Raw genomic sequence first — 27843 nt, forward strand, 5'->3', positions numbered from 1 at the left:
CATTTCATATATTCAAGTTTCATTCCATTCCATATACTCAAATTTTCCTGAATGGCATGCCATAACATATATATACCTGTATACACATACATGCATGTGAGCAATCAAAATCAACAGAAGAGCAATGATATGCAAGTGTTATAACAAGTCAGTACACGCAAGAAGATGTTTTTTTTTTTTTTTTTAATAAAAAGAAAATAGATAGAGTAGAAAAATAGAGCAAGCTAGTGTTAGAGGCCTTTTTTTCTTTTGTTAATTGTATAATAAATAAAAAGAAAACAAATAGATAGAATATAAAATGATTAGAGAAGCTAGTTTTAGTTTTTTTTAGTATTTTTTAACAAGCAGTTAGTAAATGAATAGAGTGCAAGTCTAAAAGTTTTTTTTTATTTTTTTATTATTATTATTATTATTATTTTTAAATATAATTAGAATAGAGAGTGCTAGAGTTAGAGGGTCAAATAAAGATGGAAGAAATGTGTTTTAGCCGATTCTTGAAGATGGCTAAGGATTCAGCTGCTTGGATTGAGTTGGGCAGGTCATTCCACCAGGAGGGAACATTTAATTTAAAAGTCTGTGAAAGTGATTTTGTGCCTCTTTGGGATGGCACAATAAAGTGACATTAGGTAAAGGGGTGCAGAGCCGGTGTTGGTTTTGTAGGCAAACATTAATGCCTTTAATTTTCTGCGAGCAGCTATTGGTAGCCAGTGCAAATTGATAAACAGAGGGGTGACGTGCATTATTTTCGGCTCATTAAAAATTTATCTTGCTGCCACGTTCTGAATTAATTGCATAGGTTTGACAGAACTGGCTGGAAGACCTGCCAAGAGAGCATTGCAATAGTCCAGCCTGGACAGAACAAGAGCTTGAAGAGGAGTTGTGAATAAAGCAAATCTGCACAACCGGGCAGTTTTAGCAATGTGGTCTGAGAAAATCAGCTGATCATCAATCACAACTCCAAGGTTTCTGGCTGTTTTTGAAAGAGTTATGGTTGATTTGCCCAACTGGATGGTGAAATTGAATATTTATAATTGATTTTATTTGTGTGTGTGTGTGTGTGTGTGTGTGTGTGCAAAGTAATTTGATAGTACACAAATTCACAAACTTCACAGATGATATGAAACATCTTCATTTTTAAGAACTCACAAAGCATATTTTAGATTTTATTAAATCTGTTCATACTGCTGAAAGGGTTTCATAAAATCAGGGATAATTTGTTGAATATACAGTATATAAGTTACTCACTTAAATTATTATGTTACGACTTTGTCATTTAATTAGTAGCACATCAGGGCTAAATTCAGAATTAAACACTTTCAGATGACTGTTTTTGACATTATTGTTACTATTATTATTGTTATTACTATTATTATTATTATTTACCCATCATGTGTTTTTTTGTGTTTTGTTCTGACCTGAGTAAAATAATGTAACATTTTGGAGCAAATATGCAAAATAATAAACCAAAACTTGAAGCTAAAATAGCAAATATCTCAACAGCTACAGTAAATTTTCCAGGAGAACTAACATAAGCTGGGATAAATGTGATCCATACAGCACAGAATATGAGCATACTGAATGTGATGAATTTTGCCTCATTGAAGTTATCAGGCAATTTACGAGCAAGGAAAGCCAGAATGAAGCACAAGACAGCCAGCAGGCCGATATAACCCAGCACAGCCCAGAAACCAAATTCTGAACCTAACTTACATTCTAGAATTATTCTCTCTTGGTAATAATTCATGTTCATATATGGGGAAGGAGGGGATAACGTTAACCAAAGCACACAAATTAGAACCTGTAATAGAGTGAAAGCAATGACACTAAGTCTTTGCTGCAACGGCCCAAACCATTTCATGACATTACTTCCTGGAAGTGTAGCCCTGAAGGCCATTAACACAACGATGGTTTTCCCCAAAACACAGGAGATACAGAGGACAAAAGTGATCCCAAATGCTGTGTGACGCAACATACAGGACCACTCAGTGGGCCGACCGATGAAAGTAAGTGAACAGAGGAAACACAGAGACAATGAGAAGAGCAGCAGGAAGCTCAGCTCTGAGTTGTTTGCTTTTACTATGGGGGTGTCCTTATGTACAAAGAAAACTACTGCAATAACTAATGTAAAAAACACACCCAATAAAGAAAACAGTACTAGAATAATTCCCATCACATCTTCAAATGATAAGAATTCCACAAGTTTTGGGACACATGTATCTCTCCATTTGTTTGACCAAAATTCCGGAGGGCACTTGAGACAAATCACTGAATCTGAGGAGGACATGTGAACATAAAAATTATTTTAGATTGTACACTTTTGCTTATTGATGTTATGCATTATTGTACCATACCTGTCTTATTACTCATTTCTCCTTCTGCACATGGAATACAGTCATAGCAGCAGACGGGTTTTCCTTTTTTCACAGCCTTCCTAGTGCCTGTGGGACAGCTCTCACTGCACACAGACACAGGTACCTGTAAAACATGACAATTTGTTCTACAACAAAGCTTGCTTCTTGTTTACAGTAATGTAAGATACTTCAAATCTATAGGCATGCTCACAAAAAAAAAAAGAAAAAAAAAAAAAGTACCTGGTGTTGATTTTTGGCCCACACTATGCTGATGTTGTTAAATGAAAGCTGAAATTCTGGTTGCAAAGATGCATCATAGAAACCCACTTTAACAAACTTTGTTGTCCCATCCTCCCCCTGCTGCCAGTTCAAGAGATCATACCTTGCTACCGGATCTCCATTTTTATCAAAGAATACCTTCTCACCTGTTTCAGTGAAGAAGCTCACTTCCCTCATGGCATTAAGTACCTGTAAAAGCATGCAAATAAATTAATGTAAATAAATGAATGCAGTTTTGAGTGCAATTGACATGACCATTTTCACATCTATGCAATGTATGCTACCTGCCATGTATTGTTGACCTTCTGCAGGCATTTGCTTTGGTTTGTGCTCCATTTTGAACAACTGATTATGCTGTTCAGAGCATAAGCAACAGCATACACAGCCTTGTAAACATTATTGGCAATTTGTAATTCTGTTACATCTGTGTACTGGTTCTGCACATTGTTCAAACTTTCATTGCCTTTGCACATGATTCTGTTTCCACTAGTTTCTTGTGGGGGAAGTTTACATTGAAATATTGTTTCCCACAACTCTTTATACAGATGTATGTCTGAAGACTGGTTAAGATTAGTCAGGAATTCCCTTAGGCCTCTTATTTCAGCTTTTGGGATGGCAAAGCCCATGGACCCTCTAAGAACTTGTTGCCATTTACCAGTAGCAATGTTCATATCAGAGATCCAGGATTCACTACCAATCCACTGTAGTCCAGTAATATTCTGTTGAGCTATTTCCCCTAGAAGAACTTCCATGTCTGAGTATGATACAAAGGCAACAATCACTTTAGAGCTAGATTTCTTTACAATATCAACAATTCTCAAAATTTCCTCCCTGGGATCAGTCCTGAAGAATGCCTCTGAGAATTCTACACAGACTCCAAATTCTGTGGCTGCTTTGATAAAAGTGTTCATGCCATTGTTTCCATAGTCATTATCACTGCAAAGAGCCCCCACCCAGGTCCAGCCAAAATACTTGACCAGTTTGGCCAATGCTTGGCTCTGGTAATAATCACTGGGAATAGTCCTGAAGAAGGAGGGGTGTTTCTTTCTGTCACTAAGACAGGCACATGTTGCAAAATGACTGATCTGCATTTTTCACCCAGAAAAAAAGGAATTGTGATCTATTAGTAAGAAAACTATGCTCTGTAGTTTTTATACATTATGGCATAACACATTTTGTTACAGATATTTGCTTGGGTTTTAAGCAATTAGAGTAAAGATGCAGCAACTTACCACAGGTAAATGCAGAGGTCCAACAGTGGCAGAAATGGCAATAGTTGGAGTAGAGGATGTTTCTGCAATGATAGCTTGGATTGTGTTAGGTCTTTGACAGGACAACTCAGAAGCATTGTCTCCATTAACTAATGACAGGGAGGCTCTAAGAGCCATTTCTATTGATCCACATGAATCATAGATTTTGTAACCCAAGCTGATACCAGGAAGAATATCAGCTCTGTTGTTAATTTCTTCAATGGCAAATACCATTGTCTGTGCATTTTGAAATTCTCTGAGGCTCAAACTAAAAATAAAATTAAAATAAATTAAAAATAACAAATGACAATGAAAATGCGAAAGGTAAGACAGCTCTCCTTACCCACTCACCTCTTGCATTTTGCCCGCTCTGGTTTAGAAGTGAATGTGGGCATCATTTCCTCCCAGCTATTGTGGAAGGAGAAGATGCCACCAATTGTTACATCCCCGTCTCTTCTAAGCTGAGGGATGTCAGGAGACCCCCATAACTTGCATGGAGGGTCGGCTGCTCTCACTAGTGTGAACAGAAGCCATGTGTGTAAGAACCCCATTCTAAACCCTCAACTGGCTACAAAACCTCTAGTGCTGTCTTATATAACAGCTGTTGGATCCCAATCCACTGAATTTAATGTTGTGGGTGTTTCTTGGTGAACTGCATATTTGCTTAATTTAAGCCAATGAGAAAATAACACACTAAGTAAACTAAACTTAACCCTCATGTACTGTTCAAAAACAGGTGACTTCCTGTACCGTCCGGGTCAAATCGACCCATATTGGATTCAATGTAATTCCAAAAATGACGATATGAAAAATAAATAAATAATAATAATAATAATAATAAAATCATACAATCAAGTACAACCAATAAACTTTTAATATCAATATTCTTCACACATATCACACATATGAATATCTGAATTTTTGATTTATAAAAATGTTTTTAACCACTATTTTTGACTGCCACTCCCCCACACCTGTGGTATGTTTGCCATTACACATTTTTTAACCATGATATCTTGGTAAAGTAATCTTCACAAACTTGACAAACTATCATTTGAAAGGTTTCGGACTCTAATTTTCATATTTGGTGACTGATGATAGATTCTCCATTTGTGATATGGTGCCAAACACTGTTATTCTGAAATAGTGCATGTTCATGCATGTTCCTGACCCTAAATGAGAAAAAAAGTAACAAAATTTCAAGAAAAACAACATGAGTTAAATAGTATTTCAGATAGACTGAATTGCCGCTAATTTAAAAGTGAAAGTAAAATGTGCACAGTGCTTTTATAAGCTATTTAAGCAAAGGAAAGTGAGGGAAAGAGGGAAAACTCAAACGAACTACAAGCAAACTGCTTGACGCCGAATTGCCGCTAATTTGATAGTGAAAGTAAAATGCGCACGGCGCTTACAGGCTATTTAAAACCGAAGGAAATCGTGGGAAAGGGAGAAAACTCAAAAAAAATAAAAAATAAAAGATAGCAAATTTTTACCATCTGTGGCTGATGTATGGCTACCATCTTTTTCTGCATTGAAATAAGTGGGGGAAAACACCTTTTTAGCTTCATAAGATAGTAAAAGAAAACTAAATGTGATCCTGGAAGTCGCTGTGGTATATTTGTAGCAATAGCCAAAAATACATTGTATGAGTCAAAATTATCAATTTTTCTTTTATGCCCCAAATCATTTGGATATTAAGTAAAGATCATGTTCCATGAAGATATTTTGTAAATTTCTTACCGTAAATGTATCAAAACTTAATTTTTGATTAGTAATATGCATGGCTAAGAACTTCATTTGGATAACTTTAAAGGCAATTTTCTCAATATTTTGATTTGTTTTGCACCCTCAGATTCCAGATTTTCAAATAGTTGTATCTCGGCCAAATATTGTCCTATCCTAACAAACCATTCATCAATGGAAAGCTTATTTATTCAGCTTTCAGATGATGTATAAATCTCAATTTCGAAAAATTGACACTTAAGACTGGTTTTGTCGTCCAGGGTCACAAATTAACAAAATCTAACCAATAAATGTTATTGTTTTGGGTCTGTGGAGTTGCCTTAGAACATTAAAATAGGCAGGTCAAATTGACCAGGGAACAGTACCAACGTAACAAAAATTTTTGTGGACATGTTAAAACACATCAGCGTGTTGATACTTTGCATGCATGTGCATGACCCTAAATGAGAAAAAATCACAAAACTTAAAGAAAAAAAGCAAAAACAAAACATAAGTTAACTGAAATTTCCGAGAACTCAAAAATCAAATCGGGTCAAATTGACCCGGAACAGTACATAAGTGTTAAATAGAATATAAACCTATAAAATGTTTACATTGCTTTTTCAAATTATGAATATCAAACAAACATATCAAATAAAATTTAAATAAAATTGAGCTTTTCTTCTTGCCTAAATTCAGTATAAGAATTGTGAAAGCGGCTTAAACCCACATAAAATGTAACCCTAATGCATCCTAATTACATCAAAGTCAACATGACAATAAATAAATAAACAAATAAACTATGCACATATGGTCATCAGCCAATAATATCCCTTTCAGGTATCTATGTATTGTGTCCATAGTATGGTTTTTCTTCTGTATGCATAGAAGATTATTATATATTTTTGACACAATAAGACAACAGTGCCAATACAACATTGGTCCCCAATGTGCTATTTACTGTATTCCATGATGCAATGCACCCAGCTTGACTTTATTTTTACAGTGTGATAATAAGGATTGGATGAGAACTTATACTGGTCACAACATTTAATATGTATTTACTTATTTATTTATTTAGTTCATTAGTTTGTTAGTTAGTTCATTAGTTTGCCTGACACGTTATCTGTTTGGACCGCCAATATTGACAGTTAAGTTAGACTCACCATGCTGCATTTAACACCATGGTAAACTTCGGTAACACTTTAGATTACAACCTGCAATGTACTGCGTAAGTAAACAGAATTTACAATGTAACTTTTTTTGTAATTATAGTGTACCTGTTACGAGGCGACAGGAATGAGAGACATATGGATCCATGTGCAGGGCTTTTATTCAGAGACATGGTCAAAAACACAGGCAGGGTCGAAACACCAGCAAACAGGTATAACACAGGCAAGACAAAGAGTATTCCTAGGGCAAGTGTGGGTCTTCGATCAGCAAACAATATCCAGAGGGCTTGACAAGAGGGGTAATCCAAATAACACGAGCAAAGTCCAGGTGAGGTGCAAACACAATCCGAAACAACAAGGCAAAGGGTTAAATACAAGATACACAGGCATGAATCGGGTAATAGGCAATACAAGACAAGACTAGACTAGACTATGAACTGAGACTGGGAAAACTAGACTGGCTCTATAATGTAGCTATCACTAGGTGAGTGATAAACGCTAAACAATACTCGGCAGTGAGAAAGCGGAAGTCCATGGCTTATGTAGAGAGTGTGATTGGCTGCAGCCGTGTGCGTAATCAGAGTGAAATGGATTGTGGGTACTGAAGTCCAGTGTAAGTGTAACAGTCTGTGTAGTGTGAGAGTCAATATGATGGAAGGGTGACCTCTGATGACAATCGGACAGAAAGCCACGGACCAGATTCGTGACAGTACCAGTACCACTGTGTAGGTATAAGGGAATAATATGTGAAGTTTGGGGAATTAAGGGGTAATATCCTGTAATATTACAAATTATTTCTACTTTAAGTATTTTGAAACTAAGAGTTACCTATTCTAATATTACAACAATCTTATATTTGCAAGTGATTTAGCAAAAACATTCACTGTGTAGGCCTACTTTTTAAATACGCTGGGTTATTGTTTCAATCCAAACGATTGGTTGAGACTATTGGGATAGGAAGCTGACTTGATTTGACCCAATTTGGGTTGATATCAGTAATAAGTAACCCAACGGTCCTGGGTTAGGAACAGTGTTGCCTACTACGCAGTTTTCCCAAGGAACCCCCCTCGAAACGCGATTGGGCTAGTTTTGAGGAGCAATTGAGCGGGTTTTGTTGTGAAAACCTGGCAACCCTGATAGGAATGTGGAGGTTCAAACGCGAACAGTTCTGTGTACAATGCAATCCCTGTCTGTGGTGCTTAAGGTGGAAACGTATAATAATCAAAGCGCAGATGAGGGACAACTTTGAAACTGTCTGGAGTGTGTTCGTTTAAAACTGGAACAGTGAATGTGGTGATCGGGAACTGGAAACAGCTTGAATGGCGCTTGAGACGAGTCTATCTGTGTTTGAAAATACAAGAAAACTAATTCAAAGAGGAGAGAGATTTTTGAAACTGACTGGAATGTGTTCTTTTAAAACTGGAGGGTTTTGTCTGAGTATGTTCTCGCAACATTGAGCGGCGATTAAGACCGGGAACTGTGAACTAGTAAACATGGTGCTTGAGGATGTGGATCAAAACGGTAAAATCAAAGACGGTAAAATCCTGTCAGTTCGCTATAATACACAGTTTAATCTTGACTTTCAGTGTACTGTGTTTATTGACGTGATGGTTTGGCCATAATAGTTTAACTTTGGGTGAAAAACATGAACAAATTGAACAAAATCTTAAATTTGTTCTTAAACAAGCTATTCAAAATAATTTGGTTCAACTGTATAAGCTGTATAAGTATGGAGTTGCTTTGCTTTTTTCTGAACTGGTGTAATAAATTTGTATCTTTTATTATCTGTTGCCTGTGTTGTTACTGTTGTCATATTGTGTGTTATTTTAATTGAAAAATCCAAATTTCAAATAATATTTGAATTAAATAAAACTCCATGTCACCATGTTTATTGTACCTGATATATAATGTATGACCTACTATATAAACAATCGTTTTAGAGCAATTTGTTGTAGCCACTTACTCTGTAACTACATGGAATAAGGGGGGAACAAGCTCCACTTTAATTTACAGCCCGCAAATGTTGTATTTACCCTGTAACTATATGGAACAAGGAGGTAACAAAGCACCACTTTAATTTAAAGCCCGCAACTATTGTATTTACCCTTTAACTAAATGGAACAAGGAGGTAACAAAGCACCATTTTAATTTACAGCCCGCAAATGTTGTATTTACCCTGTAACTACATGGAACAAGGAGGTAACAAAGCACCACTTTAATTTACAGCCCGCAAATGTTGTATTTACCCTGTAACTACATGGAATAAGTTGGAACAAGCACCACTTTAATTTACAGCCTGCAAATGTTGTATTTACCCTGTATATACATGGAACAAGGGAGGAACAAGTTGGGCTTAAACACAGAACTAATATATATATATATATATATATATATATTTTTTTTTTTTTTTTTTTTTTTTTTTTTTTCCTGCGGACAGCTGGAAAGAGGTAAGCTTGTTTTAAGCTGCATTGAACCTTGATGGTATATCATGCAAAGTTTGGTGATAGTGATGTTGGGAAGTTGCTGAGATCGACAAATAAGCTTTCATAAGGTAAGCTGACTTGTGAATTATAAATCATAGCTGAAACTCATTAACTCATTTCACTAGATGTCCAGTTTTGTTGTTCAGTAATGCGTCATGTTTCCTTTAATAATAGAATGGTTAAAAATACCTAGACTTATAATAAAATACCAGTATAAAATTATAAAAAGAATGGTCTTTCTAAATCACTCCCAAGCATAATATTATTGTTTAGGCCATACCACGTAATATTAGAATAGGTACCCCTTAGTTTCAAAATACTTACAGTATAAATGATTTGTAATTTTACAGGTTGTTACCTCTTTATTCCTCAAAAGTCACCATATTATTCCCCTATAGTACATGGAGGTACACTATAATTACAAAAAAGTTACGCTGTAACTTCAGTTTACTTACACAGTTCTTTGCAGGTTGCATATCTGGTTGTTACCCCCTCATTACCCAAACGTAACACATTGTTCCCTTATATCTACACGTACGTTCTTTATACTATTATTACAGAAACGTACACTGTAAATTCAGTATACTTACGTAGCTCTTTGCGGGTTTTAATCTAAAGCGTTACCTAAACTTCTGTAACAACAACAAAGTAACACAATACAATTTAAAATGTTTATTGCCACACTTGTTTTTTTTTTTTTTTTTCACATAGCACATAATATTTGAATATGAAATTAATATTTTACATAGCCTATATCATGTAATATGTTCACACAATATATGAATATGAACTGTTTTCAAAAAGTGTGATAGGTGGCCCAGTAGCCAAGGATGTCCCAATACCTGAGCAGGTGAATGAGATCTAGACTGGTGGATCACACACATGTTGATCTATATCTATCACTTTGCTGCTAACTTCTTTGTGATTATGATGTGTCTTAAGTGTTTGTTGTTGAGGTTACTATATAAACTAAACTTTACATTAAAATTAAATTAGTATATATTATTATATTAAATATTAAAATTAGTAGTAAAATTAGTAGTAGTAGTGGTGGTGGTGGTGGTGCACGGCAGCCTCCATTAGGGGGCAACCTGCTCTATGTAAAATAAAACAGCTTTTTATGTCTTTCAAATGTATTCAGTTTAAACATATTACACAACATTCATTCATTTAGCAACAAACTAAGCAACCAAAGATTGCAGTAGTAGGGCAGACATTGACCTTGACTTTAAATAATTTGGACAAATTGTCAGAATATTATTCCTAAAGTTTATGAAAGAAAGACAGAAAAAAGTATTTGGAACAGTGAACCCGTGCAGTATTTTAAACTATGAGGCAAAGCTGTGCAAATATTGTTTGAATTATATTAAAAACTTTAACCCACCACCAGTCATCCGCAAAATCTTCACCCGGCTCATATTCCCTGGCACTTTTAGCAATAGAGTAATCCTCTGAATCTATAAAATGACAATAAATCCTGAAAATAAGTGTCTTTTGAGATGTATTAAACTCAAGAAGATCTTTCCATTACAGCTTAGGTGGAAGTAAGGAAAGAGCAGTGCCTGAAAAGAACAAGTGGGACACTGGTGGATTTAGTCTTGTTTATTTTCAGCATAACAGAAGAATGTGATAATCTGTTTGGTGAAGATGTATTATTTCAGAGATTTTTGTATTCTCATGTCCATTTCTTTACACTTTAATAACTATTAATGGATATCATTTGACATCTTTGTCGTAATGTGCTTTTTAGTGTTCATTTCAGGTCTCAGTAAAATTACATAGCATTTTGGCAGGAAAATACAGAACAGTAAACCAAAGCTAGAGACCAAAATGGCAAATATCTCCACAGCGACAATAAATTTTCCAGGAGAACTGAAATAAGCTGGGATAAATGTGATCCATACAGCACAGAATATAAGCATACTGAATGTGATAAATTTAGCTTCATTGAAGTTGTCAGGCAGTTTCCGTGCCAGAAAAGCTAAAACAAAACAAAGGATAGCCAGGAGACCAATGTAACCCAGCACAGTCCAGAAACCAATAGCTGAACCTAAATTACATTCTAAAATGATCTTTTCCTGATAATGATCCATGTTCATATATGGAAATGGTGGAGATAATTTTAACCAAAATGCACATATAAGCACTTGTATAAGTGCAAAGGTAAGAACACAGAGTTTTTGCTGCAAGGGCCCAAACCATTTCATGACATTACTTCCTGGAAATGTAGCCCTGAAGGCCATTAACACAACTATTGTTTTCCCCAAAACACAGGAGATACAGAGGACAAAAGTGATTCCAAATGCTGTGTGACGCAACATACAGGACCACTCAGTGGGCCGACCGATGAAAGTAAGTGAACAGAGGAAACACAGAGTCAATGAGAAGAGCAACAGGAAGCTCAACTCTGAGTTGTTGGCTCTAACTATAGGTGTGTTTCTGTAAATGAAGAAAATGAGCATGATTACTACTGTGAAAAAGACCCCAACTAAAGAAAACAATGCCAAAAGTATTCCCATTATTTCATCATATGAGAAAAATTCAATTTCTTTTGGGATGCAGGCATCTCCTCTTGTATTTGACCACTGAGCAATAGGGCATTTGAGGCAATTAATGGAATCTAGAAAGAAGAAAATTAAATGAAAATAATTAATTCTATTTAAAACCCTAATCAAGCATTGTCTCCAATTTTGTGACAAAACACATCTTCTAATAATATTTTTAATATAACAGACATTTCCATTATTGTTTCGTTATAGTTATGTACCTGTGCTGTTACTAATCTCTCCTGGAGGGCATAGTATACAATCATAACAGCAGACAGGTTTTCCTTTCTGTACAGCTTTCCTGGTGCCTGGGGGACAGCTCTCACTGCATTTGGACACAGGCACCTGCACAATTACAATACAAGCACACAATTTTTTTAATTAATTTATTTTTTTTACTTCATGTTTTAATTAAAAAAAAATAAAAAGTGTGTGTGTGTGTGTGTGTGTTTAAAAATGTATAGAAAAAGCTCTACCAGATGTCTTCCTTCTTTCCAGACTACCTGCACATTATTCATGGAGAACCGCTGACCTTTAGGCAAAGAGGCATCGTAATAGCCAATAGTTTCCACCTTCATTTTGCCTTTACTAACACTTTGTAGATTGATCAGCTCATATCTTGCTGGTGAGTCTCCGTTGTTATCAAAAAAGACATTTTCACCCCCAGGTGTGGTGAAATTTATAGATTGTAATGAATTTAAGACCTTCAGCAAGCAAATTAAATAAAAATGTTAGTGTCTTCAGGCTAACTGATTGAAGTATATGTGCAATTTATTTTATTCTGGCAAAAAACAACTGATCTCACCTGCCAAGGCTTTATTTCGACAAGTTTTAGACAGGAGGAATTAGAATTGTAGCTTTTGTTTTGATCACACGAGAGAATATTATTAATTGCATGAGCTACTGCATAAACAGCTTTATATATATTGTTTGAGAACCTTAAGTCAGTCAAGTCAGTGAAAGAGTTTTGCACATCCCTCAAGTTCTCAGAGCCATTACATGTCTTTCTTATTTCACTTGGATTCAAAGAACAGTCAAAGACATGCTCCCAAAAGTCTTGGAGAAATATGCTGTTAGGAAATTGAGAAGGGTTAACTTCCTGTAGAAAAAGGTCCAGTCCAGGTATTTGAGCATTGCGGACAGTGAATCCTATAGATCCAATGAGCAAAGTGTGACCGTTGATATCGGCTAGAGAGTCATCTGTGATCCAGGCATCACTTCCGATCCACTGCAGTCCTGTAATGTTCTGTCTGTATAACTCATCCACCAGTATCTTGATCTCTCTGTGTGACATGAAAGCCATTATTACCTTAGATGTGGAGGTTCTGATAATATTCACAATTCTTATTATTTCATGGTATGGACTGGTACTTTCAAAGGCTTCTGAGTATTCAATACACACTCCTTCCTCATTAGCAGCCTTAATAAAAGTGGTTATTCCATTTATTCCATAATCATTTTTGTTGCTTAATGCCCCCACCCACATCCAGCCAAAATGTCTGACCAGCTGGGCCAGTGCTCTGCTTTGATAGTAATCGCTGGGAATAGTTCGGAAAAAGGAGGGGTATTCCTTTCTGTTGCTCAAACAAGCACATGTTGCAAAATGACTAATCTGTAAAGACAGAGATAGTGAAAAAATAAGCATTTATAAAAAATTTTAAAAAGGATGCACATTTGCTAAAGTATTTGTCGAAAGACACATGAAAGTATTTATTTGAAAATTTCCACATGGAAACTTTTAGTTGTAACTATACATAACAAATTTATAAAGATAAAACATAGCTTACCACTGGTATATGAAATCTTCCAACAATCTTCGCAAAGCTCATGGTTGGTGTTGATCCAGAATGTCCAATAATGGCTTGGACTGTTGGAGGTTTAGTGCAGTTTGCTCCAGTTTCTGACTGATCTAGACCATTTACTAATGCCATCACAGCTCTTAGTATGTCTGTGGATCCACAGTCATTGTAAATTTTGTAGCTCAGTTTAATTCCAGGGAGAATGTCTGTGTCCCTGTTTATTTCATCTATTGCAAACATCATTGTGTGAGCAAACTTGAATTCCCTGAAACTGAAACTTTAGGAAATTTTAGTCAGGCATGCTGCATTTTTACTGAAGAGGATTCAGCACAATAACAATAAATGTAAAAATAAACCATGGTACTAACACATACATACTCTTTGCATGCACGTATTTCCGGCATTTTTGTAAAGGAATCTGTGTAGCCATCTTGTCCGGTGCGGAAGGAAAATACACCCCCAATTAACAGGTCTCCATCTTTCTCCATTTCAGGCATCACCCTGTGCCCCTGTGGTGTGCAGTCAGGCTTTTCTGCCTGGGTTATCAGGACCATCAAAAGCAGCTGAAATATCAGCATGGCAGTTCTGGTTCCTGCCTGTTGCCAATCACTGCATTTATACAGTGTGAGAAGCCCAAACAACTCATGGCATCAGTTCTCTCGGGACTGAAAGTTCCAATCGTTTATCCTTCTCTAAGCAGCAAATTATTTTGCTTTTGCAGCCACTAGTATTTCCTTCTGGAAATGAAAATTTGTTTCATTTATTTATGTATGTGTGCATGTATGTATTTGTTTGTTTGTTTGCACAATAAGTGCCAAATTTGGATTTGTGTGCTTATAGAACTACCTGATTAATAATGGATAGAAAACAGTGGAAAGTTGTTAATTAAATAATTCCAGCAATTCCATATTATGAATTAAACTGCAATCAAATGTCAAAATGAATACCACAAGTACCACCATAAGATAAGTTCCTTTCAGCTGCGATCCATGAGAGAATTTTCAAGGGTGACTGATGTGTAAATGAATCTTGATCAAATCTGCTCTCCATACAGCACAGCAATACATATATATATTTTTATATATTGTACATATTCAATTTTATTTATTTATTTACTTACATGTTTGCAAGATAAAATGCTCAAGGAAGAAATCCCCTCTTCTTTATCCCAGGACATAATGATATGATTAAACATCCATTGTAACTGATGTGTTTCTGATACATATTTAATTGTTATATATAAGGCATTTCATGTTGCATTTTATGTATTCATACCTTACCATATTTACAAAATTATAATACAATATATTTTTATTAAAAAAAAATCACAGATGTTAGTCTGATGTCTTAGTTTGATTCCATTTTGCCCATCATATGCTTTTTGGAATTCTTCTCCGGTTTAAGTAAAATCACATAGCATTTTGGGAGAAAAATGCAGAAAAGTAAACCAAAACTTGAGGCTAAAATAGCAAATATCTCTACCGCCACGGTAAACTTTCCAGGAGAGCTTACATAAGCTGGAATAAAAGCAATCCACACAGCACAGAATATGAGCATACTGAATGTGATGAATTTGGCCTCATTGAACTTATCAGGCAATTTACGGGCCAGGAAAGCCAAAATGAAACACAAAAGAGCAAGAAATCCTATATAACCCAGAACAGCCCAGAAACCTATAGATGAACCTACATCACACTCTAAAATGATCTTTTCCTTGAAGTAATTTAGATTTTTAAAGGGAAAAGGTGGAGATATTGTTAACCAAAGCACACAAATAAGAACTTGTATGAAAGTGAATCCAAGAACACTGAGTCTCTGTTGAGGAGGCCCAAACCATTTCATGACATTACTTCCTGGAAGTGTAGCTCTGAAGGCCATTAAAACCACAACTGTTTTCCCCAGAACACAGGAGATACAAAGGACAAAAGTGATCCCAAACGCTGTGTGACGCAACATACAGGACCACTCAGTGGGCCGACCAATGAAAGTAAGTGAACAGAGGAAACACAACATCAGCGAAAACAGAAGCAGGAAGCTCAGTTCTGAGTTGTTGGCTTTCACTATTGGGGTATTTTTATATTTGAAGAATATGACAGCAATTATCATTGTAATAACTGCACCAACAATAGAAATCGTTGTAAGCAATATCCCCATGATTTCCTCAAAAGACAAAAATTCAGTCTCCTTCTCAACACATCCATCCTTCTGCAGATTTGACCAGAAGTCTTGATGGCACCGCAGACATGTTACAGAATCTGTATGAAGTGTGATAAATAAAGTAATAATAATAATAATAATTGGGAAATGTAACGTTTAATGTGAAATGATTACATTAAACATGTAGCTTTGCCTAGTTGTAGCTACATAGCTAAATTTACTCAGTTTATTTATATATTTATATATGTATGTATGTATGTATTTTACCTGAAGTGTTACTGATTTCTCCCTCTGTGCATGGTATGCAGTCATAACAACATATAGGCTTTCCTTTCTTCACAGCCTTCCTAGTGCCAGGGGGGCAGCTCTCACTGCACACAGACACCGGTACCTGTGACAAATATTCCAACTTTATACAATGTTGAACATATTATTGTATCTATACAATGATAAAGTTCATCATCATACACGTTTACATGTATTATTATTATTAGCATTATTGTTGTCTATATATTTTTATATACAATTATTTTATTTATTTTTAATTTTTTTAATTTTTTGGCAATGAAAAGATTTGTCTTTTATTCTCACCTTTGTCACATTAGTGGCCCATACAATTGAATCCATATTCACTACCAAACGATCTTTCACAGGAAGAGAGGCATCATAAAGCCCAACAGTGACAAATTCATCATGTTTTTTTTTACTTGGTTGCCAGTTTATTACTTCATATTTTGCCACTGCCTCACCATTCTCATCAAAGTAAACCTCCTCGCCGTCCTTGGTTTTGAAACGCACCTTTCGCAGGTGTGTCAGAAACTGGAGGGGGGGGAAGAGATATCGAATTTTTAAAATGTTAACCAGTCATTGACCAAAATGTTTAATTCAAGAAATCATATGAGCTCATTCTAAACGTAGTGTTAACCCACTGTTAAAGGATCAAGCTGTTTCTTTGAGACACATTTTTCCTCGCAGCCCAGAAGATTATGAAGTGTATGAGCAACAGCATACACTCCTTTGTACACATTGCTGAAGATAGGCATGAGTGACATATCTGTGAAAGTGTTTTGCATCTGGAACAATTCCTCCTTGCCTGTACACGAAGTTGTGAACACTGAGTCATTTTTGGTCGAGTGTTTACACTGAAATAGGGATTCCCAGAGCTCAGTAAAAATGGCACTTCCTGAAGACTTAAGTGGCTTGATGTCTAGAATAAATTCCTTTAGACCTGTCACTTGTGTTTTGGGTATAGCCAGACCAACTGCCCCTTGTAAAATATGATGCTTATCCATATTGGCAATGACTGAATCAGAGATCCAACCTTCAGTACCTACCCACTGGTATCCAGTAATATTATATTCAACAAATTTATGCAGCAGAACCTCCAAGTCCCAGTGCACAAGAAATCCCACAATCACTCGTGAAGTAGAGCTTTTAATCTGCTCAATTATCCTTATTACTTTATCTTCAGGGTAGGTTCTGAAAAATGGGAGAGAATATTCCAAACAGATACCCATCTGTTCTGCCATCTTCGTGAAAGTGGCCATCCCATTATTACCATAATCATCATCCGTTCTTATGGCTCCCACCCAGGTCCAGCCAAAGTGTCTAACCAGTTCTGCCAGTGCTCTGCTCTGGTAGTAATCACTCGTAATAGTTCGAAGAAATGAAGGATATTTGGTTTTGTCACTGAGACACTCACAAGTGGCATAATGACTGATCTAAGAGACAATTAAATAGTGTTTTGTCTTATTTTAAGCAATTATGAGTGGCTTACATTTCTGAATTAAATTATATATATATATATATATATATATATATATATATTAAATAATGTTTTGATAAAATAACATGACTGTACATTCAAATAAGAACTAATTTTCAAAAAGAGTAATTAATACCATTGGAAGTTTGAATGGTCCAATAGTTTTTGCCATTGCCATGCATGCTGATGAGGTTGTGTCTCCTAGTATGGTTTGCACATACGCTTGCTTTGTGCAAGGTCCAGCTGAGGAAGTGTTTTCATGTCCATTAGCAAGAGCCATAGTCACTCTAACAGCCATTGCCATTGAACCGCATGTGTCATAGATCTTGTAGCCTAATGAGACCCCTGGTAGCAAGGTGGAACTATTATTGATTTCCTCCACAGCGAAGAGCATGGACTGCACATACTGGAAGTCTCTATAATTAAGACTTGGTTGGAAAAAATAAAAAAATAAAATATTCAAGTGAATCATTACATTCAAGTGAATCTTAAAATTATATTCTAAAAAGTATATATTCTTAAAATTATATTTTACTGAAACTGTTAGTTATGTCTACATAAATTGTGATATATTCTGATGCAGATGTTGCCTACCTGATGCAATTCAGTGGAGGTGGTGTAACAGAATATGTTATTTGTCTGATCTCCCAGCTGCTATGGAAGGAGAAAACACCTCCAATTATGATGTCTCCATCTTTCCATAACTGAGGGTATACAGGCTGTCCTTGCAGAGTACAGGCAGTTTCATTAGCTCTGGTAAAAGTAATGATGGTCATTACTACGTGCATGAGTGCAAAGAATGGCTCCATCCACCCATTGAATATATGCTACTCAGAGATGTACCCGGTATGATATTGTAATAGGCTGAAGAGAAAGGATTTTGTGATATTTATAGCAATGAAAGGTACTCAACCTCTATGGGAGAATTACACAGTTGAACCGTTAATGAAGGAGGTGCTCCACCCTGGCATGATTTATTTTTATATATATATATATATGCAATTTGCGGCTTTAAAGATTAAAAATCCTGTACTAAATGCTTTCTGAGAAACAAAATACATCTCACTTTCAAAACCTTTTAATTTATTTATTTCAGCAGCAAATAAAATGAGTGCTGACAAGCCAGGGGGATATACATATACAACATCACAATATACGAGGAGTTGTTGTTTTATACACATACAAAATAATGCAACAAGCTTGAAATATGTACATTTTTGAAGAAAAGAGAGTCCTGGTTTACATATATATACTGTAGCCTTGTAATCAGGTAACTTTTTTCGCCTACAGTCTTAGGCCTACATTAGTTCTTTACTTTATTTGGAAAATCTAGTCTTTTTAACATTAATAGTGAGTGAGTGAAATTACTGAAAATTAATAATACACAACCATGTGCAAACTAAGTTGTACACTCTGAAGTACTGCAGTATCTTTCACTCTTTCACTGTCCTTCATGATTGAAAAAACAATAGAAACTGCAACTAGACCTGGAAAAGACCCAGAAATATAGAAAATACTGACTTACAGTAATAGGACCTAAACAAAACTCATCTTAGCACTGCACAGAAGCTGCATTTAGATGTGGCATTTATACATTTAGGCTGTATTTATAATTGCATAAATAATGTCATGAGATTCATGTTTTAAATACTGAATTCTGAATATAGAAATATGTTGGAAAATAATGTAATATGCCTACTTTTAGATGGGAAATTTAAAAACGGCCACCAGGTGGCAGAAGTTCGTGACTGAATCACTGAGTCATTCAAATGATTTTTTAAAAACGGCTGAATCCTTCAAGAGCGAATCAAATGACTGTTTTTATGAATAGGTGCATTCGATTTGAAGCACGGCTACAGATGGCGATCAATGAGAGTAGCCTCTTGCAGTCAGGGGCGGAATTGAAAACAGACACGTCAAGCCGGACACTTTCTGCTCCCGTTAGTGATGCTCACGCGGTGTTTGCATACTCTATCACAGATGAAGTGAATAAAATGCAATATTTGTCAAATACAGTAGCGTACCGTGGGGTTTCAGTCAGGGCCTTCAGTAAGCAACTGTAAACTACATGCACACATCTTCCACATCTCTGTTACAGCTAACACAACCATATGCATATAATGCACATATTATGCCGCACACAGGCTCTCAAGAACAATGACAGCTGATGAACAATTTCAACAGTAGGGGTCACTATGCCAGAGGAAAATTGCTATGTGGGACCATACCTGTATGACCATAGCTGGCCCAGACAGCAACGTAGTGTTGGCCCAGATCCGGCCCACATCTGGCCCGCGTGAAATCCATGCGGGCCAGATGTAGGCCGGATCTGGGGGTCCTATACGCTGGACCAGATGAGTTCCACATGTCAGCCTCAACAAAACCATAACCAAGCCACTTGATACACACCCCTCCCTGATGAATAGTCACAACGACGACAATATTCTGAACAAATATTTAATCATGTTTAATCAGCAAACCAAGTTGAATGAATCTCACACCTAACATACAGCATTATGGTCAGTTCACACTTTCACAAAAACTATAAAAAACTATTAAAAAAAAACATGCTTATTTGTTTTGCTTGGTCAGTGTGTTCACCCTGTTGGAGTATGTCAGTGTGAATTGGCTTTTAGGTGCTTTGGAAAACAAAACAAAAAACAGTAAAATAAATATATATTTGTTTAATGTTCACGCAATTAACACAAAATTCTTAAATAAGGTAGTTTCTCTCTTTTTGCAATATTCAAGTGTTCATGTCCTTGAATAATATCTGCATGAACCTAAGTCTGAAGAGTACACATAATATCTAGTAGACAGCAATCCTTGTGAGTGAGAAGTCTGGTGTGGAGGCTGGATCTTGAACTGACTTCTGTCCAGGTTATCGGTCTTCACGAACTGCCCTGAAATACAATTCAAACAAACAATGTAGTGTGAGGCTCTTACATTCACAATGCTAATTTTGGCCTCGGTGGTGAAGTGTGCAGAAAATTCTGCTGGACTGAAATTTAGTCTTTGGTGAACAGTCTTCAAGAGTGCAAATAATATTTTAAGTTTTAAGTATCTTTCAGGCTCGCGTGAGGTTTCCACAAGCAACAAAGTCTGCTTGAACAAAAACTACACTACATTTAAAGTTTAGAAAATAATATACATACAGACCGTTACAGTTTGAAGTGAGGTGCATTCACAGTACTGGTTCTGTCTTACCGTTGTTAATTTTAATTTCAAATAACTTTTTTATTATCATCCGTGTCTTTTTTTGAATTATGATTGACCCATCTGTAGGTTGTTGTGTATGAAGTGTCCTCAGAGCAGAGTTAAACAAGATGGCCTTGTAGGACATACAGGAACCCAGACAGCAACATAGTGTTGGCCCAGATTTTCTTGTAACTTCCCCTGTCTTAGGTATTTTTTTCTGACGCTCCTGAAATCACAGTACAATTTATCAATATTTGTTTGCAATGAAAGTTCAAAACGTGTTTGAAATAGTTTCAGCCCATTAGTTCATGTAAGTGACGTCACCGATTGACCCCACAGTGCAGACTTTTAGGTTAAATTAATTAGCTTATAGTGACTTCCATTTATCTATTGACAAAGTATCAGCAAAACATTTACAAAACTATCAAAGCCGCTCATCTACACATAAAAGGTGCTTAAAAACTCTAACGTTCATTAATAAGAGCTCAAATCTATAAGTTAGCTTACCTCTAATTGTTAGCCTCTGATGCTAACGGTCTTTTTGAAGACAGTAAACCATTCCTGTAAAGTAAAGGTTCAACAGAAACGTGCCAATTACATGTAAGAAAGTGTCAGGAACGGTTGTATGTATTATTTGTGTAACTTTAGAGACTAAACTTACCTGAAAGCAGTGAAAACAGCAGAGAGACAGCCTCTCCCTACTTGTCAGCTGAGTGAGTTGACGCCCTGTTACCATGGTAACCTCCTCCGCTCCAGTTTAAATGCGATTTGAATGCTCAACGCGCACGCTCATTGGCCCTGTCCACACGAACGCGGTTATTTTCAAAACAGCAGCTTTTTCTATGCGGTTTGGCCGTTCGTCCTCACGCAAACACTGCAGCAGGTCACTGAAACCGAACATTTTGAAAACTCCTGCCAGGGTGAAGATTTTCAAAAACTCCGGCTGCAGTGTTATCATGTAGACAGCAAAACCAGAGTTTTTGGCTTGTGACGTCGGAGCCTGCGCTGTTATCTCCGCTTACTGGAAACTTTTTCAGGCTTCTGATTGGCCAACATGGCCTAAAACGCATCAAAGTTACGCATTTACATAAAGAGTACATAAAAGTAAAATAAAATGTCCTGAAACTTCATCATGCATTGTTTAGTAGGCCTACATCAAACTGTAAATTGAATGAGAATATGAAAGCAGTGAATGCAAAACGTTTGAAGTCAGTTGTATATAAATAAAACAACAGGATATACTATTCTATAATATAACATATAATATCATAATATCATATGAGGCATGAATATAATTTCACATGTAAACACAATTAAACACACAATATGAGCTTCATGTTATGCATTTTAAAAATATATTTTCAAAATGCATTTCAATATATTTAACAGTGTTTCACATATATGTGAATATATTACCTTTCTGTATGGGAAAACATTGGGATTTTAGTCAAAAATATTTGAAATGGATTTTAAACGTGGGTCAAGATCGGCAATACTTATGTGGCCCACATTTGACATCTGGCCCATGTCTTGTGTGCCATCTTAAACCCGGCCGGTACCACCTCTGCCAAACCCAGGCCATGTTTGGCCCACATGCTGTATGCCAGTGCCGGATGAATGGCAGATGAATATATATATATATATATATATATATATATATATATATATATAACAACAGAATATATTATTTTATAATATACTATATAATATCATATATTATATAATACCATATGAATATAATTTTGCATACAAGTAAACACATAATAACACACAACATGAGCTTTATGTTATGCATTTTCAAAATACATTTAACAGTGTTTCACATATATGTGAATATATTACCTTTCTGTATGGGAAAACATTGGCATTTTACTCAAAAATATTTGAAATGGATTTTAAATGTGGGTCAAGATCGGCAATACTTATGTGGCCCACATATCTATATTTGACACCTGGGCCAAATACTACATTTGACATCTGGCCCATGTCTTGTGTGCCGTTTTAAACCGACTGGGTCTAATCATTACCGATCAGATGGAGTTACGTTAACCTCAATGTAGTACATCAGCTTGTTAACGCTGCTTTCTTTAAATAGACGGTTCATTAAGCGGTAAGAATTTAAATCATTAACCATGTTCACACAGTGAAGTGGGCTCTTTAAATTTTCGCACTGTTGTGAAGACGCATGACATCAACATGGCGGATGTAGTACGTCCGAATTCCATTCATACTACCCTCATTCATACTATATAGAATGTACTTTTTTAACGGTCGAGTAGCACGTTCAAATTCAAATGTAGTACCTACACAAGTAGTATGCGATTTCGGACGTAGCCTCAATCTCTGTATTTTCCGTCCACGTATTCTCCACATCGCGATTCGCGGGTCAAAGAAAATGGCAACGTGAAAAAAGTTTCAGCCCGTTTAGGCGCGCAAAGTATGTAAATGTCCCGGATGTAACACCTTCTTCTTGTTTAACACGAGAACCGCCGCCACGGGGTAAATTTTACCCGTGGCTGTTTTTCAAATGTACATCACAGATTTTCAACAAAACATTGAAGTCTCCCAGTCATTGACTTTTACTAACATTATGTAATTTACAACTCTGTATTGTTAAAAATTATTTTGATAAAACCAGATCAAAAAATGGAGCATTTATACCTATAAGCGCCACGCGGGTCAAATTTACCCGCTATATAATGCATGTATTTTCTCGTATTTTCATTCATTTTCTTGCCGCTTGTGTTTTAACATTGTACATTTCTAGGCAACGCCTTTCCCTCACTGATTTAGCGGTTATCAGTTTCATAAATAAAGTCAAAATGACTAAAGAAAGGCGATTTATGGAAGTTCGGTATTAGAAACACTAAATACCATGAGTGATGGGGAGTCTGATGGTAAGTTATGTGTCCTGGGTCGGCTCAGCATCTGACAGTGATCCAGACATCATATTTAGATGTTTTAGCCTAACGTTACTCATAATTGGTCAAACTTTGGTTTTATTATTTCATTTTTGTCTTGCCATATTGTTTATTGTTCGCTACAGTGCTGCTATTTATTCTGTCTGGCCGTTTACTGAAGAAAAAAAAATCCGATCTATGATGTAATGAATCTTTTTTATTTTTTTATTTTTTTGATTACCCGAAGTTTATTGGTGTTGTTCTCTCATTCAAATTATAAATGATATAACTTAACAAATTAATAATTGGGCCTAGGTGAAGCTGTGCGCTTGAATTTGTCATAGCATCATCCTATGCAGTGTGGAGAATTATTATTGCTCATTATTGTCTATTGGCTATTTTAGTAATTTAAATAACATGGGTTATCCTAATACATTGATTAATGACATTGTATTATAATATTACACCACCCAAATATTTACTACCTTCTAATTTTCGTTGTCAGGCTTTTTTTGTTGTTTTTTTGTTTGTTTGTTTTTTTAGCTTACTGACCATTATGGATTAGTGTAGGCTGCATTAAAAAGTACTGAACATAAAACAACAGGGTAAAAATATAATTGACGACTAGACATAAGCATTTCATGACTCTAGACACTTCTTTGTGAAGACAGTGGCATAATACAGTGAAATAATATGTTATTTAGCCATATAAAAACAGTTGGCATGTGTGTGGGTAAAATTTACTGGCGCTTTTAGGTATACAGCGACCTCTGGCGGTTCTAGTGTTAATGGTGAATAACTCACCACCTATTGTACTGGAAGTCAAATTAAATTTACATAGGTGATGGGTCTGAAATTTGAGAAAAAAAAAACTTTTTACTTTAAACTCTTTACTGATTTTAATTTTATATGGTATGAGTAAATGAGTTACAGAGACATTTTATTCTGTGTGTTCATTAAATAAGAAAAGAGTGTGTGTGTGTGTGTGTGTATATATATATATATATATATATATACATACAGGTGCTGGTCATATAATTAGAATATTATCAAAAAGTTGATTTATTTCACTAATTCCATTCAAAAAGTGAAACTTGTATATTATATTCATTCATTACACACAGACTGATATATTTCAAATGTTTATTTCTTTTAATTTTGATGATTAGAGCTTATAGCTCATGAAAGTCAAAAATCAGTATCTCAAAATATTAGAATATTTACATTTGAGTTTGAATAAATGACCATCCCTACAGTATAAATTCTGGGTATCTCTTGTTCTTTGAAACCACAATAATGGGGAAGACTGCTGACTTGGCAATGATCCAGAAGACGAACATTGACACCCTCCACAAAGAGGGTAAGTAACAGAAGGTCATTACTGAAAGGTGTGGCTGTTTACAGAGTGCTGTATCAAAGCATATTAAATGCAAAGTTGACTGGAAGGAAGAATTTGGGTAGGAAAAGGTGCACAAGCAACAGGGATGACCGCAAGCTTGAGAATACAGTCAAGCAAAGCCGATTCAAACACTTGTGAGAGCTTCACAAGGAGAGAACTGAAGCTGGACTGTTGCTCAGTGGTCCAAAGTCCTCTTTTCAGATGAAAGTAAATTTTACATTTAATTTGGAAATCAAGGTCCCAGAGTCTGAAGGAAGAGTGGAGAGGCACAGAACCCATGTTGCTTGAAGTCCAGTGTGAAGTTTCCACAGTCAGTGATGATTTGGGCTGCCATGTCATCTGCTGGTGTTGGTCCACTGTGTTTTCTGAAGTCCACAGTCAACGTAGCCATCTACTAGGAAATTTTAGAGCACTTCATGCTTCCTTCTGTTGACAAGCTTTATGGAGAGGCTGATTTAATTTTCCAGCAGGACTTGGCACCTGCCCACACTGCCAAAGGTACCAAAAGCTGGTTCAATGACCATAGTGTTACTGTGCTTGATTGGCCAGCAAACTCGCCTGACCTGAACCTATGGGGTATTGTCAAGAGGAAGATGAGAGACACCAGACCCAACAATGCAGATGAGCTGAAGGCCACTATCAGAGCAACCTGGGCTCTCATAACACCTGAGCAGTGCCACAGACTGATCGACTCCATGCCACGCCGCATTGCTGCAGTAATTCAGGCAAAAGGAGCCCCAACTAAGTATTGAGTGCTGTACATGCTCATACTTTTCATTTTCATACTTTTCAGTTGGCCAAGATCTCTAAAAATCCTTTCTTTATATTGGTCTTAAGTAATATTCTAATATTTTGAGATACTGCTTTTTGACTTTCATGATCAAAATTAAAAGAAATAAACATTTGAAATATATCAGTCTGTGTGTAATGAATGAATATAATATACGAGTTTCACTTTTTGAATGGAATTAGTGAAATAAATCAACTTTTTGATGATATTCTAATTATATGACCAGCACCTGTATATACACATGAGCATCTCAATGAATTAGAATGTCGTGGAAAAGTTCATTTATTTCAGTAATTCAACTAAAACTCGTGTATTAAATAAATTCAATGCACACAGATTGAAGTAGTTTAAGTCTTTGGTTCTTTTAATTGTGATGATTTTGGCTCACATTTAACAAAAACCCACCAATTTACTATCTCAACAAATTAGAATACTTCATAAGACCAATAAAAAAAAACATTTTTAGTGAACTGTTGGCCTTCTGGAAAGTATGTTCATTTACTGTATATGTACTCAATACTTGGTAGGGGCTCCTTTTGCTTTAATTACTGCCTCAATTCGGCGCGGCATGGAGGTGATCAGTTTGTGGCACTGCTGAGGTGGTATGGAAACCCAGGTTTCTTTGACAGTGGCCTTCAGCTCATCTGCATTTTTTGGTCTCTTGTTTCTCATTTTCCTCTTGACAATATCCCATAGATTCTCTATGGGGTTCAGGTCTGGTGAGTTTGCTGGCCAGTCAAGCACTCCAACACCATGGTCATTTAACCAACTTTTGCTGCTTTTGGCAGTGTGGGCAGGTGCCAAATCCTGCTGGAAAATGAAATCAGCATCTTTAAAAAGCTGGTCAGCAGAAGGAAGCATGAAGTGCTCCATAATTAATTGGTAAACGGGTGCAGTGACTTTGTTGCCTTGACCCCAGCCTCAGTCCATTCCTTGTGAAGTTCACCCAAATTCTTGAATCGATTTTGCTTGACAATCCTCATAAGGCTGCAGTTCTCTCGGTTGGTTGTGCATCTTTTTCTTCCACGCTTTTTTCTTCCACTCAACTTTCTGTTAACATGCTTGGATACAGCACTCTGTGAACAGCAAGCTTCTTTGGCAATGAATGTTTGTGGCTTACCCTCCTTGTGAAGGGTGTCAATGATTGCCTTCTGGAAAACTGTCAGATCAGCAGTCTTCCCCATGATTGTGTAGCCTAGTGAACCAAACTGAGAGACCATTTTGAAGGCTCAGGAAACCTTTGCAGGTGTTTTGAGTTGATTAGCTGATTGGCATGTCACCATATTCTAATTTGTTGAGATAGTGAATTGGTGTGTTTTTGTTAAATGTGAGCCAAAATCATCACAATTAAAAGAACCAAAGACTTCAACTACTTCAGTCTGTGTGCATTGAATTTATTTAATACACGAGTTTCACAAATTGAGTTATTACTCAAATTACTGAAATAAATGAACTTTTCCACGAGATTCTAATTCATTGAGATGCACCTGTATATATATATAGTGGTAAACTATGAGTGTAGGGTAACTAGGATGATTAAAGGCTATCTGTCAGGTGACCTGATCTTTGATCAGTTAATCATATTCATATCAGGTTCAAATATGTAAGTTGCATTTGTAGTAGTGCTGTCAAAATTAGCGCATTAACGCAGGCATTTAATTTTTTTCGGTTTAACGCGTTAAAATTATTTAACGCTGTTAACACAGGGGCGGAGCCTAGGGTTGGCCACCCCACTCATAACTGTTGTTTCTGTCTGTTTTTTTCTTGACAAGAAGTGCTTTTATTCAGTCGCAGAACGTCTTTAGGATCACATCAATCCGGAGACGTTTCAGACGCGCGCTCCAGCTTCACTTCAGCGGCAGGCACGAGTCAAATGAGCGCGGAAATAGTCTGTATCATTTCAGGCCTGGTCAGTTAAGGCATGAAGTTATCAAAAAGGCAATTAAAGCTGCCTTAAAACTGTGCATGCATGTAATATGTTATATATGAGTTACATTATGAACATGTCTCTGAAATGGTTTTCAAAACTGTC

At 36.2% G+C, this 27843-nt stretch overlaps 3 protein-coding genes across 3 annotated transcripts; all 3 read right to left on the minus strand.

Annotated features, from left to right (window-relative positions):
• Positions 1–1375: 1375 nt before the first annotated feature.
• On the minus strand, positions 1376–4431 carry LOC131524039 (extracellular calcium-sensing receptor-like). Its single transcript, XM_058750764.1, has 6 exons — positions 4232–4431; positions 3863–4148; positions 2915–3715; positions 2592–2819; positions 2352–2475; positions 1376–2271 (listed from the first exon to the last, which is right to left on the minus strand). The coding sequence occupies exons 1-6, from the start codon at positions 4429–4431 to the stop codon at positions 1376–1378; spliced, it is 2535 nt and encodes an 844-aa protein (XP_058606747.1).
• Positions 4432–10963: 6532 nt separating this feature from the next.
• Positions 10964–14180, minus strand: LOC131524036 (extracellular calcium-sensing receptor-like). The gene is made up of 6 exons (XM_058750761.1): positions 13981–14180; positions 13591–13879; positions 12609–13415; positions 12280–12507; positions 12025–12148; positions 10964–11877 (listed from the first exon to the last, which is right to left on the minus strand). The coding sequence occupies exons 1-6, from the start codon at positions 14178–14180 to the stop codon at positions 10964–10966; spliced, it is 2562 nt and encodes an 853-aa protein (XP_058606744.1).
• Positions 14181–14949: 769 nt separating this feature from the next.
• On the minus strand, positions 14950–18333 carry LOC131524037 (extracellular calcium-sensing receptor-like). The gene is made up of 6 exons (XM_058750762.1): positions 18119–18333; positions 17661–17952; positions 16689–17480; positions 16351–16578; positions 16027–16150; positions 14950–15857 (listed from the first exon to the last, which is right to left on the minus strand). Exons 1-6 carry the CDS (start codon positions 18331–18333, stop codon positions 14950–14952), a joined length of 2559 nt encoding a protein of 852 aa, XP_058606745.1.
• Between the last annotated feature and the right edge of the window lie 9510 nt (positions 18334–27843).

The sequence above is a fragment of the Onychostoma macrolepis genome, chromosome 18 (genome assembly GCF_012432095.1).
Source record: "Onychostoma macrolepis isolate SWU-2019 chromosome 18, ASM1243209v1, whole genome shotgun sequence".
Classification (NCBI taxonomy): domain Eukaryota; kingdom Metazoa; phylum Chordata; class Actinopteri; order Cypriniformes; family Cyprinidae; genus Onychostoma; species Onychostoma macrolepis.

Coding starts and splice junctions, on each gene's coding strand:
- LOC131524039 (XM_058750764.1), bottom strand. CDS start 4,431: ATGGGGTTCTTACACACATGGCTTCTGTTCACACTAGTGAGAGCAGCC. Junction 3,716..3,862: donor GACCTCTGCATTTACCTGTG/GTAAGTTGCTGC, acceptor TGAAAAATGCAG/ATCAGTCATTTTGCAACATG. Junction 2,272..2,351: donor AGAAATGAGTAATAAGACAG/GTATGGTACAAT, acceptor TGTCCTCCTCAG/ATTCAGTGATTTGTCTCAAG.
- LOC131524036 (XM_058750761.1), bottom strand. CDS start 14,180: ATGCTGATATTTCAGCTGCTTTTGATGGTCCTGATAACCCAGGCAGAA. Junction 13,880..13,980: donor GAAATACGTGCATGCAAAGA/GTATGTATGTGT, acceptor AATTTCCTAAAG/TTTCAGTTTCAGGGAATTCA. Junction 13,416..13,590: donor GAAGATTTCATATACCAGTG/GTAAGCTATGTT, acceptor CTGTCTTTACAG/ATTAGTCATTTTGCAACATG.
- LOC131524037 (XM_058750762.1), bottom strand. CDS start 18,333: ATGGAGCCATTCTTTGCACTCATGCACGTAGTAATGACCATCATTACT. Junction 17,953..18,118: donor CCTCCACTGAATTGCATCAG/GTAGGCAACATC, acceptor TTTCCAACCAAG/TCTTAATTATAGAGACTTCC. Junction 15,858..16,026: donor AGAAATCAGTAACACTTCAG/GTAAAATACATA, acceptor CACTTCATACAG/ATTCTGTAACATGTCTGCGG.